The sequence below is a fragment of the Cryptococcus neoformans genome, chromosome 3 (genome assembly GCF_000149385.1).
Source record: "Cryptococcus neoformans var. neoformans B-3501A chromosome 3, whole genome shotgun sequence".
Taxonomy (NCBI): domain Eukaryota; kingdom Fungi; phylum Basidiomycota; class Tremellomycetes; order Tremellales; family Cryptococcaceae; genus Cryptococcus; species Cryptococcus deneoformans.
This window is the reverse complement of record NC_009179.1, coordinates 1514689-1535881: the sequence shown is the minus strand read 5'-3', so window position 1 is coordinate 1535881 and position 21193 is coordinate 1514689. Positions and strand designations below refer to the sequence as shown.

Below are 21193 nucleotides of genomic sequence, written 5' to 3'. Positions count from 1 at the left end.
GCTCTGCGCTTCTACTTTTTTTGCGAAGGAAGCTCGTCCGTCCTTCATTTCAAACTAGAACATTGTATTGTCAACCAGAACAGCAAAGAGGTGTCAAAAGGGGCTCTCCAAATAATGCTTTCTAGGTCTGTGCAGGTGGCAGGGTTGGACCTGTTTGTGTCTTCCAGGGCAGCCAGTTTAAGATGTCAAAAATACTGTGCGCGAAGTCCGTCAAATCTTAAGGTGAGCAATCCGATGCATATCACGCAACATGGACGCTGATGGAATAACCGGCTTTGCAGGAAATGCGGATCCCGAGGAAAACGTCGCAAATGGTCTCGCGACCTTGCATTTCTTTTCGAGGCCTCCACAGTTCTACCTCCTGGAATGGCATTTTCAGTTCTCGGTCTACCACCGCGAAACCATCAGAAACCCAAACAGATGTCGATCAACCTTTAACTCCTTTCCAAGCTCGAGTTGCGGAACTGGAGATCAAGGCTCATGCAAATAAAGAGGATCCGGATGCCCAGCTTGAATTTTTACGCCAGCTTTCCGAAGGAGGAGAATTCGCCGGTTTGGTGGCGTACTACGAAGGAATGGCTCTTGCCGAGGATACATCTGGAAGTCAGGCTCTTCTGAGGAATGATGAAGCATGGGCCATATTCATGGATGCATTGGCGAGATCAGGCAGGTTGGGTGATATAGTGACTAAGGTCAGGAGAAGAGATCAGCTGCTGGCATCCATAGGTGCTAATGGCGGGTCTTCCTCGTCTGCGCCTCTGGTATCTAATCCTACACCATCCTCTGTATCAGCAAACAATTCGTCAACCTCAACGCCTTCTGTCAGTTCTCCAGGTCCTTCATTGACGTCGTCTTTGCTAAGCCGGGCGGTGTCACCGACTTCCCTAGCAAATGCTTCGAATGCTTCTACCTCTCAGTCTCATCCTGGCGCAGGTTCTCCGCTAAATCCGATATACGTACAAATGGCCCCCCCTACTCCGCAGATGAATGCCTGGCGCGCTTTGCGTTGGGTGGCTGGATTCCTGCTTTGGGGGTTTATTATTCTCACGGTCATGTCGATGGTGATAGAGAACACTGGGCTACTGAAGGCAGGCCCTGGTCCTGTCGAGTTTGAACCAGAAGAGGGCAAAATAGTCAAATTCAGTGATGTCCATGGGGTGGAAGAAGCTAAAGCAGTAATTTTCAACCTCCCATGACTAGCTTATACAATATGGCTAATGTCGCTGGGTCCTTAGGAATTGGAGGAAATTGTCGAATTTCTCAAGAATCCGGAGAAGTTCTCGGCTCTTGGGGGCAAGCTTCCAAAAGGAGTCCTTCTGACTGGCCCTCCTGGTACTGGTAAGACTATGCTTGCTCGTGCTGTAGCAGGTGAGGCGGAAGTTCCGTTTTTGTTCGCCTCTGGTTCAAGTTTTGACGAAATGTTTGTTGGTGTCGGAGGTAAGTTTGGCCGCAACACTTCATGAGGCAGCGGCTGCTGATCTGATTGACCGCAGCCAAACGTGTCAGGGAGCTGTTCGCTGCCGCTAGAAAGAAAGCTCCCGCCATCATTTTTATTGATGAGCTCGACGCTATTGGCTCCAAACGAAGCGCCAAAGATCAACACTACATGAAACAAACTTTGAATCAGCTACTTGTGGAACTCGACGGCTTTGAACAGGCGGAAGGTGTTATCATCATCGCGGCTACCAACTTCCCTGAATCTCTCGACAAAGCTCTTACCCGTCCTGGTCGTTTTGATAGACATGGTCAGTGTGGCGCCTCTCTAGTAACTCTTAGCTTACTTATATGCGATCAGTTGTGGTCGGTCTTCCTGACGTCCGCGGGCGTATAGAAATTCTCAAGCATCATATGTCCGAGGTGCAATACGATGTGGACGTTGACCCTAGTGTCATTGCACGAGGCTGCCCTGGTATGAGCGGTGCAGATTTACAGAACCTAGTCAACCAGGCGGCTGTCAAGGCTTCCAGGGATGGATCGAACAGCGTTCAATTGAAGCATTTCGAATGGGCTAAAGGTAAGGAAACTGGGTGACTGACGAGTGTGGGGCTAATATAAGTCACAGACCGTATTTTGATGGGAGCTGAAAGGAAATCTCATTATGTGACAGAGGAGTCCAAGCGAGCAACTGCTTATCACGAAGGTGGTCACGCTCTTGTTGCTCTACATACTCCGGGGGCCATGCCTCTACATAAGGTGTAAGCGGTTTCTGGGTTCGTGACAAATGGTACGCTGCTAATACATAATCAAGTACTATTATGCCCAGAGGTCAAGCTCTTGGCATTACTTTTCAGCTACCCGAACAAGACAAGGGTGAGACTTTCGCCATTGCAATGGGTGTCATCGCTTATGATCTAGCAGACTCATATACCCGTCGCGAATTCAACGCTATGATTGACGTTGCCCTTGGTGGCCGTGCTGCTGAGGAAATGATATTCGGACATGACAACGTGACAAGTGGATGCTCAAGCGACCTTCAACGTGCAACAGATGTTGCTACTAGGATGATTCGGGTGCGTCATTTCTTTGATATTCCAGCGTCCATCAGATTGACCCTATCTAGAATTACGGTTTCAGTGACAAAGTTGGATTAGTTGCTCATGGGGATGAAGAATCTGTCTATCTTTCAAGTAAGAAGAAAGACGAGATCGAAAGTGAAATTCGGAGGTATGCAGCAATGGCTCCTATGATGATCATTTTGATGGCTAAGTTGGCTTTTAGTTTCCTGGATCAAAGTATGACCAGAACGGAGAATCTTCTCAAGACGCACGAGAATGAGTTACATCGAGTGAGTACTGCTTGATTGAATCAATATCGGAAAATAGAATTAACGATGATTGTCGCAGCTGGCTGATGCACTCATTGAGTACGAGACTCTATCGTTGGATGAAGTGAAGCAGGTGCTAGAGGGGAAGCGATTAAGCAGACCAACAACTGAAGGGGAAAGTTTAAAAGGTCAAGGTGAAAAGAGTGGGAAGGGTCCCATTGTTGACGGCATTTAGCTTCTAAGAAGATCACTATGCATCGGTCACAGAATAGACGTCAAGGAGCGGATGCTAACTCCTTGTTGTTTGGAGCCGAGTTATTGGTTCTGGATCTTCTTCTATGTCCTTATATTCAATGTCTGAACGATGATCGACATCCCCGTGCAGTAATAGGGGATAGCAAAGAGTCGACGGCAACTTAAGAAAGACAAAAACTTTGCTGCCTATCAGATATCAGATAATCTTGATATACGCACCTCGTAAGGCTCATTAATCTTGTCTGTTGTTGCTGTGCCAACTATGTAATCTTCTACTCTGTCCCATCATTCTGCAAGGTTTACCTCAGCGGCTGAGATAAAGATGACAAACTTGATTATTAACATATGCGTCCCTTTGAAGGTTTGTGACCTTATGTCGGTTGACAATTTATGATTAAGTTAACCATTTCGTTCACTCTGATAATTATACACCCAACCCCTTGTCTAATGTCCAGCAATCTCTCCCGAATATTATTCATGATTAACCCTCTAATCAACGAAAGGATCATCTGGTTGTTGACCAGGCAATAACGACGACTATCAGAACTATTAACGTAATTGATAAGCCGCTGAATGCCCAGGCGCATTTCTTCGCGTATTTCAACTCGGTCTATAAACACAGGTCAGTAGTATCCAATTGTCCCATACTATCAATGAGCAACTCACCTTTCGAAGAATAACAATCATTTCTTCCAGTTTTTGAGCCTTTTCAGGGTCATGCTCCTCCTCAGTGGACTTTAAGGGAATCCACATACTTAAACAAGTGAAATGTGACGCGTCAGTATCGTCCCTGCACCAGCTTGAAGATGAGGTGCAGCTTGACTTACATAGTCATTCCAATGAACCAGAGCAGCGGACACAAGAAGCCCCACTTCCAAAGGACCTTTGCCAAAGTGTTTGGCTCCTCTGTATTCATTTTCGAATAGGTGGGCAGATCCTCAGTCATTATTGGGAATTCGATCGGTGAGAACAGGCCCATGTCATATCGAGGGAACTCTTGTGCTGACTGTTGATTGTGGTAGGATGGAGGACATGTTGGTTCTGTGGCCTCAATACGAACAGGTGAGTAGGCAAGGGGAGGGCTGGCTGGGAGATCATAGCAAGGAAGCCGAGGGGAGTTGTCTGTAGTGTCAACATCTTGTGAACAATCAGAGATCGCAGGTCTCGTTGAATGATTGACAGAAGCAAAAGCACCTGGAGCAGGAGGGTCGACGGGAGAGTTGGACATTTTTCAGACAATGAACGTGGTGGGATTGTCGGCTTTAAGGGCTGTACGTAGTAGGCAGTAGTGAACCTGTGACCTGTAGTTTATTATTACCGATGCGGTAGATTCATGATGGGTGGGCGTCATAAATACATTTGGATGGCCTTCAATGGCTCGTCACTAGGAAAGTTTTCCTTTCATGCCTCAATCAGTAGCCGATCAGTTTCGCGGCATATTGAAGAGCGAGTGATGGTAAGTCTGAGTGGCGACTGAAGTGCAACAACCATCCTTTCCTGTCAAGCTCTCGTCCGAAAGGTGGGTCAAAGCTCCGGCAAATAAACTGGAGCAATAAGGATAATTAACATTAATTTGTCAATTACATCCGCCTCCCGCATTCCTGCTGCCGACCCTCTCCTCCACAGCCTTTATATAATCTATGCAGATCTCACCGCGATTATTACGTCATGTCAACATGTTATCTTAGTAGATCACCTAAATAGCATCAACAAATTTCATCGTCATTTGGCCTCTTATCCTCTCGCCTTCCACAAGTCGCAAGCGGCTCCATTTTTCCATTTACAGAATAGATACCCTTGGCATAAATATTAACATATGATGGTCCAACAGTGAGAAACGTATGCATCGCAGCAGCTGGAATCGCTGACGAGTCAACAATAAATGAGGTACAATGTGCCATACGTCACGCACGGTAGATCTTTCGTATGTACGTGCTTTATTCCTTTGGTCACTTGATTTTATAGAAAATATTGACTATATAAACTAAGGTTTCATAAGGTGTCATTTGACCAGCTCCGCAATTTTTTCATTCTCTTCATCAGAACGCAACACAAATAAACCAAGGTATTATGGAAAAGAGCAGCTCAGGTTACGGGGCGCCTGTAGCCCTTAGTTATGAGCAGCAGCTTAAGGAGACTGGGCAGTCTGAATTTCACGAATCAGTCGGCGAAGCTCAAGCTCCATCGTCGATGGCTTTAAAGGTTGCTGGATTGCATGACGATGGTCTTGCTCCCGGTACTGAAGCAAGAAAAAGAATCGAGAAGAGATTGAAATTGAAGCTGGATTTAAGATTCAGCATCCTCATTGTGATATACAGTACGTACATACTTCGTTACGTATTAATAGCTGATAATAACGTACTATTGTATCAGTTCTGTGGGCTACAGTCCATTGAAACCAGCAATTTAGGCTTACACTTTTGTGTTACTGTAGCAACTATATCGACAGAAATAATGCTGCCGCTGCAAGGTTGAAGGGGTTTGAAGAAGACCTCAATCTTACCGGTCAACGATTTCCTACAATCCTTTCGATCCTTTATGTGGGTATTAATAAAAAGCACATACATACGTGATAGCTAAAAATGAACATTGGTGAACAGGTAGGATATATTCTATTCCAAGGTAAGCAAAGGTTTCCACCTGAAAGTTGAATGAGCTCTGGGGTTTTGAGATTCAAGATTATATGTGAGGGCAAACCAATAAAGTGCTGACTGCCTATGTTTTTTCTTTGGCTAGTCCCGTCAAATATGCTTCTGGTGCGTTATTTATTAACAGTTTGAAATGTGCTGATGAACAGTGACAGAATCATATCGGCCGGCCATCTATCTATCTCCCTATCGCGATGCTTATAGTGAGCCAAAGAAGCGTCCGAAGTATCACAAAGCTGACGATTGGGCGTCAGTGGGGGATGATTAGCGTCCTCACAGGTGTTTGCCACAACTACGTAGGCGTTCTCCTTACCCGGCTTTTCCTGGGGTAAGTAGATCTGCTTTTTTGTATATCTTCGCAACACTCAAACTGACTTTGTACACGACTTACTGTAACTCAGTGTAGTAGAAGCAGCCTTTTTACCTGGCGCGCTATTTGTAAGCACGACTCCTGTCATGGATGCAGATCTCATCGTTTGATACCATCGTCTCTAGATTCTGAGCAAATGGTATCGAAAAGATGAAATCAGTCTTCGGTACACTCTTCTATACTGTGGAAACCTAATTTCCAATGCTTTCGGTATATATTTCGCCCACTTTTAGCAGCCAGGCAGCTGACTTACTGATGCTGGGTACCAGGCTCTTTGATTGCTGCCGGTGTGTTGGCCAATATGGATGGTAAATTGGGGCACGCGGCTTGGCGTTGGCTTTTTTTCAGTAAGTTTGTCTAAATTACTACAACGCACTGAAGCCATCGATGCTAATTGTCGTTATGCCTCAATAGTCGAAGGAGCTCTCACCATGTTCTTTGCTCTGATTGCCATGATAATGCTTCCTGATTTCCCTCATAATAGCAAGCGTGGATTCACCGAAGAAGAGCTTAAGGTCGCACAGCTGAGAATGCTGGAAGACGTCGGGGAAATAGACCAGGACTCAAAGGACGAGAAATGGCATACAGGATTTATCATGGCTATAACTGTGCGTGAAGCTGATTGGAAACGATATTTGCCCTGGAGTTACGACTAACAGATTTCTAGGATTGGAAAATCTATATTCTCATGGGCAGTCTGACTACCTGTGTCACTGGCTTATCGTTTAACATGTCAGTAAAGGTATTGTTGATGCCTCCTAAGTTATCTCTAATTGCCGTCTTGATCTAGCTATTTTCCCACTTTAACGAAGACTCTCGGCTATGGCACAACAGAAACTCTGCTCCTTGCAGCCCCTCCTTGGATTGTAGGTTAACTAACCTCACGATCTTACCTCTGCTGAATTCCTATGGCCCAGTTCTCGTGCCTTCTCGCTCTTGCTAATTCAACTCACTCTGATCGCACCAACGAGAAGTTCTGGCATTCGACTTGGCCTTTACTGATGGGAATTGTGGGGTTTATTATCTCCATAGGTGAGCTGAAATGAAAGACCGGTGAATGGCTGTCACTGAAAAAAAAAAAAAATAGCTGTGCCTCCCGAGAAAAAAGCAGGTCGCTATGTAGCCTTATTCCTGCAGGCGGGGTCTTATGCAGGTTACATCATAGTCAGTGCAAGGATGTATCATCCTTGGTCGTCATCTGACCTATGAGAGTAGATGTACACATGGATGAGTAGTTCTTTTCCTCGACCGCCAGCCAAAAGGGCTGTGGCGCTTGCATTCATGGTAAGTGACCATTGTAAATTGGCTCCATATAGAATTCATTTTAGGAAAGTGCAAGAAGTTAATGGTCTATAGAATGCTATGTCGCAAGTTGGTAACATTGTTGGCAGTGTAAGCAATGCCTCTCCTGTCGGCCTTAGAAAATGGTGGTCTCTTACGATCTTTTCAGTACATTTGGCCCACCAAGTTCGGGCCTAGCTACGCCAAGTCCTATGGTATAGTTCTGTCTATGTTTGGGGCCACTATTCTGGTGATTTCAAGTCTTCCCAACCCTCAATTGAGTCAAGGGGACTGATGGTTTAACAGCTCAATATGTGGTTCCGAATCATTCTCATGCGCGCCAATAAGCGCCTCGAGGAAGGTGAGAGAGCTTTTGATGAACATGGAGATACTCTTGAGCGGGCGGCTGCTTTGGAGAGTACAACTGTACAAGACGCAATGCGCATGCAGAGAGGATTCAGGTACCTTGTATAACTCAAATTATGTGTAAGTACCATTTCTCCCGTTATCAATTGCTGAGGTGACTTTTTGGTTCCTGCTTGTAGATTATAAAATACGGAACAATAACAATGAAGTACCATCTATCGAACTTCTATGTCAACTTAGTGGCACATTTGCGACAGCGGAGGAAAAGTTTGGATATCCAGCCAGAATGTATTATTACTCGCCCGAAAATCGTTTAGTTGAAAGGAGCTGCCAATAGATCAGTAATAGCTAAAATCGTTTACAATCTTACATCAGCTTGTTTTCACATATGTAACGGTCATAATAGCTCGTATACATCACCAACAATTCCTACAGCGGTAATTTAAAATTGGTTGTTAGGCCACCAACCATTCCCTGCCACATGCTTGTGGTGCATATTAATGAAAGATGCTCTATACTGTACTGTTGGGCAACTGAGAGCACTCTAGTGATTAATGATCCATCATCTGGCTGACCTGCTTCTAGGCCGAAGAAACTCTGTGATCTTCCCAGCACAAGACGAGATGAATAACGAAATACTCATAGGTGACAAGGGATGCAGGGGGGAGGACAAGCATATACGTTAGTGCTCAGTTTCCATTGATTAGAATAGCAGGCGGCATAATTGGCGCGCATAATGGTAATTGCAGCATAACTGCGACACAAGAAGTGACACAACTGATCATCAACGGAGAGTAACGGATGAACGAGGTCTCTGATATCCTAGACAAGTCCAACCCATTGACAATGATGTCGTTGCAACCTGAAACAGTATTTATAGGAAAGGAATTCTATAGAGTGGCAATCTACCTAAACTCAGCATTTGTCAGTTACACAATTAGTATGACTAAGATTGATACCTACAATACCATTACATCGTAATCCAATAATCGCTACAGTTCTCTATCGGTAGAGGGCAATATCGCCATCCTCATAAGATTCTTCAGATCTTCTTCTTGCTAGCCCTCTCCACTCCTCCTCTTCAGTTCCATTTTGAAAGGATTGACCGGGATCTGGCGAATGCCGTCCAGCATTACAGTGGGGTTCCACGACCCCTTCCCACAGACCTAGCTCCATTCCGCTTTCCCATGCGACTTCCTCGTCATTATCGCCTTGTCTATAGCGCTGCCCATCGACGCTAAATGTTGGCATCTGAACAACGACAGCGATCCTCAGCGCTTCCCCTGCTTCGATAGTCCGATTTAATTCTAAATCTTCTGGCTTTTTTCTTGCCCGCCTAGACGGCACTGTTGTGTCGCTGAATAATGTGTTGCGATTTCGGCTGAACAGTGCTGGTTGGCGTAAACGTGGAGGGGCATCTTGTGTTGGATGGTGAGACTGAAAGTCTGCTAGAGAATCAGTGAAGGACGGCAGCTCATGTAGCAGTCGCGCAGATTGCACGGTCAATGGCTGAGGACAAAAGGTCAGTCTCTTGCCACAATCAGCATTTGGCCTTGACCTACTCTGATTTCGTCCCATAGGTCGCCTGTACCAAGTTTCGCCTCCTTCATAGCTTCGGCTTCCACCAATACCGGCATCTTGTCCCACTTTTTCTCCTTTTTCGCTTGTTCTCCTGGCCTGACGGCCCCAAACCGATCCCAACCATCCGATGTCCACCCTGCTAGTCCCCCTAGGCCCCAGAAGTCTTCCCGTATCGTATCTGGTACAGTCTCGCCTCTCGCAAGAGCCACACGCGTTGCCCGACGGTAACGGCGGCGCATGCGCATAGCTCGAACGGCCAAGCACAATGCTATGAGCATTAGGACAACTAGAACGCCGAGGAACTAAGCGATTAATTCATTGCAGCGTGCCTTCGTCAGCAAGATGCACCACTGAACAGCCAGACACACATTGCGGACTCACGACAAGGTAATAAACATTCGTGCTATTCTTGTCCCCATCGCCGTCTCCTGAATTTGTGGAAGTTGTACTTGTGGGAAACAGGGCCGAGTAGGATGATGTGGCACTGGTAGGAAATAACGCAGATTGGGAGGATGAGGAAGTTGAAGAAATAGATGTGGAAGAACTCATGGTGATGAATTGCTGATAGACGCTTGGCTAATCGGGAGAGGATAATGCGGCCCGATACAGGAGGCCGCTGTAGATGTAATATCTTTGATGGGGCCACTCGCGTGATGATGTCCTGTGATTGTGGGAATGGCGATAGCGGGGGTACGGAATATACAAACTTAGTGTATGCGAATAGAGATAAAATGTGACAACCGACAACGAAGGATGGATTTACGCACGACGATGGCAGACTGTCTGCCGTTCTAGCTCTTCCATTCCTCTTATTTTATTTATTTTAGTCGCAGCGCCTCATTTCTTCCCCCGTCGGCACCCGCCCAATGACGCAGGTTATCCCGCAGGTTTCCGTCGTTTATTGGTGCTGCTGCTGGCAAATGCCCAATGATCTGTACATAAAATGTAGCATCATTATATTAATACTACTTACATATACTCTATATTACTAGACGCAGGTTGCCCGGGAACGATCAAGCCATTAAGAAGATTGAGAATGGGAAAATTGGGGCAGCAGCTAGAATCCTGATAGGCGATTAGAGGGTTGTCAGCCATTTCTCAGAAGCACTTCGCCAGCTTCGCAACAAGTACCATACAGGACCTGATCCACTCAACCTCCCCAATGCTCCCAGACGTCAGATAATCCCATTACTCACTCACGACTCACGACTTTCTCCTGCGAAATGGTCAGCAAACATTGCGCAAACACCGCGCCCGGCATATCTGGCCAAACTCCCCGCCTCATGAAAGCGGCTTGCAAGAATGACAAGTCCTGCAAATTCCTCAACGGAATGAGCTGCGCCATTGACAACACCCTTCCCGGCAAAGAAATCCTCTTAGCTTCAAAGCTCTTCCCCTCCCACACACCGGACGGCTCAGTACATTCTATCGCCGTGGGCAGCCTCATATACCAGAGTCCGCGCTAAGGTCATCCTTAAGGTCACCTTCAAGCGGGAATTCCTCCTCTCTTTCCAAATGGGAGTTATTTATGTCGGCAAGCGGAATTGAGCCAATCGTCAATGTATTCGAAAGAGCTCTGGAGAGCTCATTGGACGATTAATCACGACCACCAATCCTCCCCAGACGCATCTATTGCCTTCAACCAAATCGACAGGAGAGAAACAGCAATCGTGGTGGCCACCAACGCCCCGAAAACCATAGTAAATAATAAAGTGGTCTTCAGCAACCCCCTCGACGCTGAACTGTGATGGGCATGTTCTAATCTCCTCGCAGGAGGTTCGCCAGGGAGACCCTTCTTCTTCTGCCCTCCTACGTCCCAAACCGAACTCCTTTCACCTGGAACCTGCCCCCGGAAAGCAGCTAGGTGGACGGCGTCTCCATCCTTTCTCCAGGAGACAAAGCACTAGATGAAGTCAAATTCTTCTTAGCATTTTAATGTGCTCAAATTCAACGAAACGAAGTGCTCCTTCGTGTGAACCTTAGAGACACTGAAGAGAACGGGTTCTTGGTACCAGTGGCCGTAGTATGGCAAGACGCAGAGCTTTTTGCCATAAGGTCAACAAAGGAGTCGTTAAATCCTAAGCTTCACTCTTTTGCCTCCCAACATGCACTCCTCCGCACATGCCCATCTCAAAATTTTCGCCACCTCCGGCGATCGCTCCATACAGACGACATAGGAGAATGAATCCTATTAAACAACGCGTCCTGGTAAGAGACCCGTCGCCTTCGCATGGTCAGATACGCAGTGCTGCCCAACTTGAAAGATAAGAGTTGTTCATCATCCTCCTTGCCCATTACGGAGGACCCAGGTCTCTCACACTACGTCATCGTTGCCGGAGCCGGAGCCGCTGCCAACAACTAATCAATGTCCTTAGCTGTCAATAAAGGAGAGTTGATGGAAGAGAAAACTCAGGAGGAGCTAAAGAAATGAAGTCGAAAGTTGGTAATGATACTTTTATCAAGTTGGAATGATATAATTTAGATTGGTCCTGATTGGTACTGTTAATTCAGCCGTTTTAATCTGTCCACACAAAAAAGGTGACAAACAAAAACATAAGTAGTAAAATTAAAAATGAAATTTATATACTTATCAGACATGCCTTTGAACGATAGACAAACACATAATTAATTTTGAAACGCTCTGAAATCTAATTATGCGTCGATCTTATGCACATTACAGCTTCAATGCTAAATGACCAAGTACTATACAAACTTTACAGTTACCGAAGCGCTTACAGGTAATGCTGGGTCCACAAGCACGATCGCATCATTGTCCTGCACCAAATCACTCAACAGCAATTCGAGGTTGGCCTTGGTAGCTTCGTAAACATCGGGCGGACTTGGCCAGAACAGAGCTTTTCCGGAAGAGAATGATAAAGAAGGACGAGATACTTGCCTTCGGCCAAGTTTGTCAGCACAAACAGGAAGATCACCGGCCCGAAGAACCTACAAATCTTGACGCTGGGAGAGAGATTCAATAAGTTGTTGCAATGTCCAGTCCCTTTTGACCTCAGCCACGAGGGACTCTCCGCCACATACAGGGCAGTCTGGTCGCTGCTCATGCTCAAATGTATAGGTATAAACAGATTCATTACCGACATACTTTACGAAATAGTTCAGCCACATTCAGTTAATAAGGCAAGACGTACCATCATGTAGTTGTTAAGATAAGGTGCGCTTGCAGTCGCAATCTTGAAGGCTTCATTACAACATGAAGCTGTCATAAAGTGAGGCTTGGTCCATATCAATAGAGATGTGACATTCCTACTCACCAGCTATGATGGCATTGGTACTAGCAATCGCTGGAATGATGTTCTTCACGACGCCTTGGGTAAGTGCCCAAGTAACACCTTCGATGTTGAACTGTCCGGCTCTGGCCGCAGCCTGTTTGTAAAGCCACTCAATATGTTCCGGATCGTCTGTGTCGAGCTTCTTGTCTGCGTACGACGTTTAGCGGCAGCCAGCAAATATTACTTCTGAACAAACCTCTAAAGACCTTGGGCCATTCCAGCACGCTTGCCCATTCGATGCAGTGTTCGGGAAGACGGGGTGTGTTAGCGATAGTACATATGGGGAAAGCAGTTGGAGGGGTAAGCATATCAATCTGTACTGGTCAGGCGAGAACTTCCGAATATCGTTACACGCACTGAGCATTCATAGCACGACGTGATTGTGGGCAAAATAACACGAGCCTGGCCCTTGAACCCTATCAGTTGTCAGCTCCAGGCAACCGCTAAGTCAAACAGGCAGCATTACCTTCTGTACCGCCATCAACCAATGGCTTTATATTCTCTTCATCCTCCTGTGCCATCTGTACCAACGTTGCATTGATCCATCGGCGAGCAGAGATGGAGTCAAGACCGGCAACTATGACATCGAAAGTGGAGTAGAAGGATGTAGGGTGGTCCTGAATCCTTCCATGGTAGCTTGGAAGATGTCAGTGATCCATGATCCATGATCCATGATCCATCAGAGTAAATCTAAGCATGAGAGACCCACGGGGTGACGGTGCAACCGGGCACTCGTTTCATCACGAATTCGGCTGCCACGAGAGCTTTGGACTTGCCGACGTCGGCTTCCCTGCGATTATATTAGTTCAGCTGTGAGACATCACAGAATATACATGCCTGAAAAGAAACTGTCTGTTTAGATTGGAAATGTCAATCGTGTCCATATCAATCACATGAATATCATTGAAGCCCGCTCGGTGAATATGAGCTTAAGAAGAATTAAAGGAATAACGCTGCTCACACAACGCAAGGTTCTGAAGTATTTCACATCCAAGGCCCCCCGCACCGATTACCAAAATTTTTGCCTTTGTCCTGAGAAAGTTTGCTGTCTGAAATACGATAAGCCGTGAAGTGAGGAAGAACAAGGATGACATACCTCGGTACCACCCTGGAATCTCTCGTCTGTCCACGGGCCTTTCCTGTGAAGAAGATTGTCCACGGCAGCATAGCGGGTTGGATCTGAGTGATAGGACTGTATGTGAGCTGCTGTCATGGTGAGTGTCAAAAATCGCGCACAACGGACGAATCGTGGCGGAACAGTATTTTGTTGTACTGGACGGACATGTTCCATCTGACATGATGACAACATTGTCGTCAAGAAGTAGTAGGTAGTCCCATCAGCGGACAAGGCCGAAAGATTGTCTTACGTAAATTTTATTCTTCATTGACAGGGCCTCGGCATACATCTCAAGTACCGGTAACGAAGTGTAATGACCCATCCGTAGACATCTAAACACCGTAGACAACAACCTTCACTATGGTTAGAGAGATAGACCCACCATCAGTCCAGAACGAGTTTCTCCTCGCCGCCTTGGCCGAGGGGAAAAGGCTTGACGGCAGGCTACCCCTTCAGATGCGGGACGTCCATTACATTTTTGGAGATGAGCTTGGCTGTGTGGAGTGTCGCTTGGGGAAGACAGCGTAAGTGGCTACGCCCGACAATATGGCAAAAAATTGTGCTGGATTAATTCGTGCGTTCAGTATACTTGCTCAAGTGTCGGCGACAATTGTCAAACCGCGAGATGACAGACCCTATGAAGGATTTCTATTGATCAACTCTGAAATCGGACCTATGGCTAGCAGTGTTTATGAAAACGGAAGGTATGTTAGCATGCATTGGTCTAATGAAATATCTGCTAAATTTTCCTGGTAGACCCGGTGACGATGAAGTCATGATTGGGAGACTTCTAGAGAAGAGTATCCGACGTACTGAAGCCATTGACAGAGAAGCCTTGTGCATCCTTGCAGGCGAAAAGGTAAAGGCCAATCGCATGACTATTAGATTTTATTTCTGACTAGGCTTAGGTTTGGCAACTGCGCCTCACTTTGCACTTTCTCTCGGATTCAGGCAATCTCCTTGACTGTGCCGCTCTTGCAGGCATGGCAGCGTTGAAACATTTCAGAAAACCGGATGTAGAAGTTATTGGCGACGAGGTCATCATCGTTGGTACTGAGTGGCAGCCGAATGTGACCCAATGAAACTGATGTGTAACAGCACTCACCAGAGGAGCGAGCTCCTGTGCCATTGGCCATCCACCATACACCCCTATGTCTCACGTTTGCCTACTTTGAAAAGTAAGAATTCTCACTTCATTCTCCTGTCCTTATCTGACGGCTTGCAAGTCTCCCTCCAATCCTTGACCCCTCCCACGTCGAAATGATGCTTTGCTCGGGCACATTAACCCTTACGCTTAACGCACAGCGAGAGATCTGCGTCCTTTCAAAAGCTGGCGGGGCCCCTCTCGGCGCCGAAGAAATTATGGGCGTCGTCAAAGTCGGTGTTGATAAGGTCAGAGAATTAGTGAGGCATTTGGAGGAAGAGCTAGAAAAGGACCGTACGAGCAGAGTTGTTGAAGTACGTTAGGCATCCAGCATCCAAATAGTATAGCGATCATTACATCCAAAGATACCCTGCATCTGTATACCTTTACCACCTATAGCCCGGGACATGCATTTAATTGTCGGGCGCCCAGTTGTGCTAAGGCGGCGACTGGCTGTTGCGTGTTGCGTGTTGCGGCGATCCGGCGCCGCGCCAAAAAGAAGATCATTCATTCATGTTTGTTGTCGCGGGACTGTGCGCCGTTACTTTTGAATTCCCGCTATCCAATACATTTCATCCTCCTGATTTTGCTGCCTTGTTCAAGATATCCATTGCTTTTGCCGCCCATATCGCCAACGCCGTCGCTTCGCCGCTTACTCTCCTTCACAACTGAACCGGGCACCCGTTTACGGCATAGCGCCCTTCATTTCTCACTTCAAGCTTCGAGAAGAAGATGGACCGTCTCTTCAGGTAAGGTTTAGTTCCATAATTTCATTAGGTGCTTTATTAACTGTTACATCAGGAAAAAATCCTCCAGGACATCTGAAAAGCTACTCAATTCTAGCAAACGCAAAAGCAAACAATCTGCAGCGCTGTCGGAATCCTCAGGTGATGACGGCTCGAAAGATGTTTATGGAGAAAAGAGAGTACCGGGCGTCGCACCTAGTCTGGATGTGGACATAAGGAACAGTCTTATATTACCTTCGTTCGTCCTTTGACTGGATTGAAAGTACTGCGTGCTGACTAGAAACTTAGACTGTCACAAAGGTTCTCAGTTCTTCTCCCGCCTCTTGCAACAGCCCCGGAAGACTCTATTCGTACACTTCTTGCTTCACAGCGTGCCAGAATACACGGTCCAGCATTGACGGAAGAAGAAGAAGAGCTTCTTTTTGCAGAGCTCAGAGCTAGCGAAAGAAATGAATGGTATCGCATGCCGCCAAAATCAAACTGTGATGACAACAGAATTCGCACACCTAACTCAAAAGCAGACATAATCCCCAATCCAGTTTCTCCCTTTATTGAGACTTCTGCCCCCAGTCCCTCGATTAATGTCTCCGACGATGGTCAATCATCACCCTTACATCCTGGAAGTAGTCCGCTCATATCTTCCCCACCGCCCACGTCCAACTCATTCTCATCATTCAAGACATTTGGCGTCGCCTCAAGCCCTGAACAACCCACATTAGGAAGTCTCAAAAGTAAAGAATTAGAATCTGGAATGGGCAGTAGCATGGGTCTTAGAGAGAATGCGTATCTGCGAAGCGCGCCAGAGCAAGGCGGAACGAATGATCTTAAATATACATCAGGTAAATCGCGAGGGAAGAAAGAACAAGGAGACAAAGGTGATGTGCCAACAACGACATTGATGAAGACTGCAACCGACCATGATCTAAAGCCACAGTCTCGCATCCCAGACAGCTCTATGCGGTCCGAGTCAACAATGGCCTCTTTATCATCTGTAGTCGGCTCCCATTCTCATGCGACACCAATTATCAATACTCTCAGACCTGATCTCGGGTCCCCAGAATTGTCGAATTTCGCAGGTCAGCCGCGACAAAGATATAGCAAGTCTCTATTATCGGAATTAACGCCGGCCCAGATCAAACGAATATCAATGGCTCTTGAAGAGATTGGAGGACAATTAAAACGAGGTGGGAATATTATGGAAAACAATATCCACAAAGAATGTGAACATACAGCAGGTGATGAAGAAGAGGTGTTGGCCAGTGGAGAAAGTCAGAAGAATTTGTCTGGAAATCAAGATGAAATGCGCGGAGAAAGGCCCCGAAGACCATCTGATGTGTTTTCCGAAGGGTCGCGTTCTGCAACTTCTTCGGTCTTCCCATTCAAAACGTCGCCGACAAATAGCACATTCACAGGAAGGAGCGCGAATACGCTTACCAATACTGATTCAGCTTCTCCCTCTCGCCTGCCTTCATCTCCTCGGTCTCACAATCTTCGCGCCGTTGTTAATGAAGATATTCCACCGGTTCCCGAATCAACTTTGACTCCTACTCGCCTCCAACCTGTCAAAGCTAACAGTATCTTATCCAACGCTTCGGCGGCGTCTACACCGACGCCATCCCTAGTACTTCATAACCCTGCTTATGTCCCTGGGCAACCTAGGCCTATCAGACCAACCCACCATGGGGAAGGTTCTTTGTCCTCGAGAGCAGCGACACCCAACGGCCAGCCACATTTTGATATACTGCTGAATTCAAGATCAGTGACACCTGATAGCCAATCCCCTCCCAATACATTGAGGTCCTCGGCTGCATATTCTGACGCCACGCAAAGCACCAATACTAGCCCATCACCGCTTCTACACTACCCCATTTCCCTGGCGAAAGCGACCTCGCTGTCGAGATCTTATAGTGTCAACCAAGCTTCTCTGCCTATCGGTGGGGACTCTGACCAATCTTCGGTTACCCGTCGCCGGGCTGGTACCATTACTTTAGGAGAAACTGAATCTGGTCGAGGATTAAATTTCTCGAGCGAAGCCCACCCGTTTTTGCAAAGGGAGATTGTGGAGGAAGAGGAGTATGAGCACGAGGAGGAGCAAAAAACACGATCTCGCGAACATCTCAAGGAGGAAGAAAATGATGCGGGATCAACACTAGAGCTGAAAGAAGCTATTAATCGACATAGCCTGGGAGCTTCGTGGTACGACCCAAAAACATCTATCGATGAAGAGGAATCTTTCCAAAACGGTCACAAGTCACAAGCGCGAGATGTCGTTGAAACAGCGATATTTTCTCTGGATGCCTTAAGAACGGATGATGAGACCGCTGAGGGCGCCGGTTTTTTCTCTCCAATTCCTTTACAACGTTTGTCATGCGACTCCCTCGATTCAGTCTTTGATCCTAAGCAGGACGTCCCTCAGTGGATAGACATCTTTGATGGCAACGATTTTGTCCGAGTGGATTCGGAAACTGATGACATATCTGATTGGCCTGAGAAACCAGAACTACTGCTTGAAAAGATTACGGGGCTGGGGGTGGAAGAGTTGATGCTTTTGCAGGAAGAATTGGTTACAAAGGCTAGAAGAGAGAGAGAAGCAATGGGTCTGGGATTTAGTCCTCTGATTTCTGTATGTATATTGAATTTTACAATCCTTCAAATTACTGAAAATCCGTGTAGGACACGCCAACAATACCTAAGCAGTATTGCAGCTTGAAGCAACAGTCACCCCGTCTCAATGTAGAAGGCCCACCCGCAGTCGATGCGCGGACTACAAATCCAATGACAATGAACGGTATAATCCCTGTAACTTCAGCAATGGAGTCGTCGTCATCGATGGCTTCGCAAATAGCCGATACCATACCTTGTGCGCCTCAACGACCAGTACTTGACATGCCTCCGCAGCCCCTTCCAGCTCCTCCTACTCAAGAAGTTCCTAACGCCGAATCTTTCTCATCTGCAACGCGTATGCGTGGCAATGTAATCGATAATACTACAGAAAGTCTAGAAACTGAAAAGGAAAAGGACTTCCGCACAAGGATTGCTGCTGCGACTGCTGCCCTCAATCGTAATCCCTCCATACAGGGCGCTCGGCTTGAACGTAAGAACACCAAACGCGGGGCGGCCATGGTCATCTCCAGTCCCAAGCTCCTTTCCTCCACCGCTAAGGTCCCCACTCACCCCCTTACTCCCCCAGATCACCCTTCGGCTGTGGATTCAATTTTAGAGAAATCGCTGGAGAAGATGAGCGGATCAGGCAGTAAGATGAGTCAGAAGTGGAAGAAGCTTATGAAGAAGGGGCCGTCTGTATCAAGTTCCGAGGCGTTCAAGCCTGTGCATCCTATGTCAGCAGCGAATTCGGGTTCCACAGACCCGAATTCGATCCCGCAGCCCGCTCCAGTAGCCCGGTTGCAACGATCCAATTCTCAATCGGTGTCAAGAACTCTGGGAGCTCCAATTCAACTTCGCCAGGAGGCTAACACTGCAATCTCCCTCTCTTCAGCTCCTCCTGATCTCAAATCCTTCCAATTCCCGCGACGGATAGATCAACGAGAGGGCTCGAACGCTGACCAGAAAACTTGTCCGGCAATGACCATTTCACAAGTACCGACACGGGTCATTACACCCCCAAATACAACCGTACACGGCGACGCTCCCCTTGATCAGCTATCCGAGCAGACGCAATCCCCAACTCAAGACACTGCTATACTCAATTTCCTCCAGGCAGGTCGTCAGTTGGGTCTGAAGGAGGATCAGCTGAAGGCCATATTAGTCCAAAAGGAAATGTTGAATGACTCTGACACCATTGCAAGCAAAGACTCTGCTTTACCAAACTCAGAGCCCGTTTTGAAAATATCACCATCCTCGTCCGCGAGGCAGCGGTCTCCAACGCCTATATGGCAAGCGGAGAAGGCCATCGCCAAACAGAAGAAGGAGGGTCTATTTCGCTCTCTCTCGAAGAAGGCGAGGGAGCTGCCAATTCGAATGCGCACTCCGGAGCCTCCTCAGAAAGAAGTCGTGACGCCCGTCTCCGTACCTAGGCCTTTGCATGACAAGGTCGTATTGAGACGTACGATGATTTTTCCTGACGGTTTAACACCTTCAGCTTTTCAAATGTCTTCGGACGTTACTCCCGGTTCTCCCAGTTCGTCAAATGTTGGTAGACAACCGAGTCAACGAAAACTGTCAATTCGACGTAAACCTCTCAATCTTTCGAAAGAAGATCGCGAACTAGTGTCAAATAGTCCACCGGCACATCAAACGGGATTTGGTTTCAATGCTAGTCCTTCCCAAAAGCATGAAAACATTGCACATGAGGATCAGAACTTCGGCTTCGTTTACCGCAATCCGGCGCACCGTGCAGACGATTCAACTAAGCGACGGAGCCTTGCTTCTATGACATTGTCTAGAAGGTCTCTCTCTGGCATGTCTGAACGCGCATCCACTGCCGGCTCGCTGATTGACATGTACGGGGACGACCGGAATGGAGGGGAAGAGATGCTTCTCAAAAGTCCTCCTCTTGATAGAGATAGTAGGATAATTGAAACGATCCAAAATGGGCCTGCGCAAGCGGTAGAGATTTGGTATGTAACCAGAGAATTCATGGGCACTTTGGATACTGATCCATCGTAGCGAGTATGCAGATGGCCAAGTAGTATGGTCTGTGGTTGACGCTTTGCGCACTTCAGTAGCCGGTTCTGTTGATGAAAACGACGGTCCTTTCGGCCACAGACTTTCGCAATCATCTTCAAATTATTCAGCAAACAAAGTCTCTGTCTTCGGTGAAAAACATGACTTTTTTACAGAGACTGAATCGATGAGCAGACCGTCCGGGGCTAGTATAGCTCCACTTAATGTTCGACACATCGCTAATCGAAAGTCAATTATCAAACCCAGACCACCAACAGATGTAAGCAAAGTCCAGTTGGCCAATGTAATTCCTAGTTAACGTGTTTAGGTCTACTTCACGTCATCTCATGATGTTGCCGATCTCATTGATCATCTTTCACGCGACCTTGAAGCGTCTCGTGGCCGCATAGACATCATTTCGTCTCACGATTCTTCGGTCGACACTGACAGGCCTTTTCACCATACTCCATTCAATATCGAGCAACACCGTACACCCGGATCGCCATCGGGTAACTCTCAATTTGAAGACGCCCCATCCCCAGCCCCTCCACCCCGCAGAATACCCTTTTCACAACGCATTCATCCTCGAAGTCCAAGATCCTACCATCCTGCTAGCGAAATAAATATAGAAGAAGAAACATCGCTGAAGCATCATGTGGGTCATCAAATAGGCCGGTCGAGTAATACCAATTCCTTTACAAACTGCGAGACACATGACCCTTCATCAAGACATTTTGCGAATTCCTCTCATGTGCAGGGCAAGTCTTTAGAATATAGGCTACAGGAGTTGATGGATCGGATGCGGAATGCTAAGCCCGATGGAAGAAGATGATCATAGGCGAAAGAAACCCCTCCAACCAGCGACCTGTATCGATTGATATCGCTGTATGGGATGTAGAAATTACAGTGTGATATGACGATCTCATGTGTATAATAATGATTCAATACGATATCTACTGCTTCCGTCAAATTCATGATGCTTGCTGTATCTATATGTCTTTTCCGCCA

At 46.9% G+C, this 21193-nt stretch overlaps 7 protein-coding genes across 7 annotated transcripts; 4 read left to right on the top strand and 3 right to left on the bottom strand.

The window, feature by feature from the left end:
- Positions 1-114: 114 nt before the first annotated feature.
- On the top strand, positions 115-2999 carry CNBC5280 (hypothetical protein; the record flags this gene model as incomplete). The annotated part of the gene is made up of 11 exons (XM_771381.1): positions 115-222; positions 282-1175; positions 1236-1437; positions 1494-1745; positions 1796-2014; positions 2063-2195; positions 2249-2310; positions 2359-2510; positions 2561-2664; positions 2719-2785; positions 2844-2999. 11 exons carry the CDS (start codon positions 115-117, stop codon positions 2997-2999), a joined length of 2349 nt encoding a protein of 782 aa, XP_776474.1.
- A 525-nt stretch (positions 3000-3524) lies between these two features.
- CNBC5270 (hypothetical protein) lies at positions 3525-4247 on the bottom strand (the record flags this gene model as incomplete). Its single annotated transcript, XM_771380.1, has 3 exons — positions 3525-3629; positions 3686-3773; positions 3847-4247. 3 exons carry the CDS (start codon positions 4245-4247, stop codon positions 3525-3527), a joined length of 594 nt encoding a protein of 197 aa, XP_776473.1.
- An 842-nt stretch (positions 4248-5089) lies between these two features.
- On the top strand, positions 5090-7792 carry CNBC5260 (hypothetical protein; the record flags this gene model as incomplete). Its single annotated transcript, XM_771379.1, has 19 exons — positions 5090-5336; positions 5393-5396; positions 5454-5559; positions 5620-5641; positions 5756-5775; positions 5823-5870; positions 5922-5995; positions 6069-6105; positions 6163-6247; positions 6307-6345; positions 6419-6645; positions 6705-6769; positions 6828-6903; positions 6955-7069; positions 7125-7201; positions 7253-7321; positions 7394-7429; positions 7488-7568; positions 7625-7792. 19 exons carry the CDS (start codon positions 5090-5092, stop codon positions 7790-7792), a joined length of 1596 nt encoding a protein of 531 aa, XP_776472.1.
- Positions 7793-8686: 894 nt separating this feature from the next.
- On the bottom strand, positions 8687-9814 carry CNBC5250 (hypothetical protein; the record flags this gene model as incomplete). Its single annotated transcript, XM_771378.1, has 3 exons — positions 8687-9193; positions 9247-9567; positions 9647-9814. The coding sequence occupies 3 exons, from the start codon at positions 9812-9814 to the stop codon at positions 8687-8689; spliced, it is 996 nt and encodes a 331-aa protein (XP_776471.1).
- A 2154-nt stretch (positions 9815-11968) lies between these two features.
- On the bottom strand, positions 11969-13768 carry CNBC5240 (hypothetical protein; the record flags this gene model as incomplete). The annotated part of the gene is made up of 11 exons (XM_771377.1): positions 11969-12161; positions 12216-12367; positions 12415-12482; positions 12538-12702; positions 12752-12869; positions 12913-12971; positions 13022-13191; positions 13265-13345; positions 13393-13468; positions 13517-13604; positions 13652-13768. The coding sequence occupies 11 exons, from the start codon at positions 13766-13768 to the stop codon at positions 11969-11971; spliced, it is 1287 nt and encodes a 428-aa protein (XP_776470.1).
- A 264-nt stretch (positions 13769-14032) lies between these two features.
- Positions 14033-15139, top strand: CNBC5230 (hypothetical protein; the record flags this gene model as incomplete). Its single annotated transcript, XM_771376.1, has 6 exons — positions 14033-14196; positions 14257-14376; positions 14429-14531; positions 14581-14718; positions 14771-14850; positions 14899-15139. The coding sequence occupies 6 exons, from the start codon at positions 14033-14035 to the stop codon at positions 15137-15139; spliced, it is 846 nt and encodes a 281-aa protein (XP_776469.1).
- Positions 15140-16862: 1723 nt separating this feature from the next.
- On the top strand, positions 16863-21017 carry CNBC5220 (hypothetical protein; the record flags this gene model as incomplete). Its single annotated transcript, XM_771375.1, has 4 exons — positions 16863-18185; positions 18236-20139; positions 20189-20465; positions 20514-21017. The coding sequence occupies 4 exons, from the start codon at positions 16863-16865 to the stop codon at positions 21015-21017; spliced, it is 4008 nt and encodes a 1335-aa protein (XP_776468.1).
- Between the last annotated feature and the right edge of the window lie 176 nt (positions 21018-21193).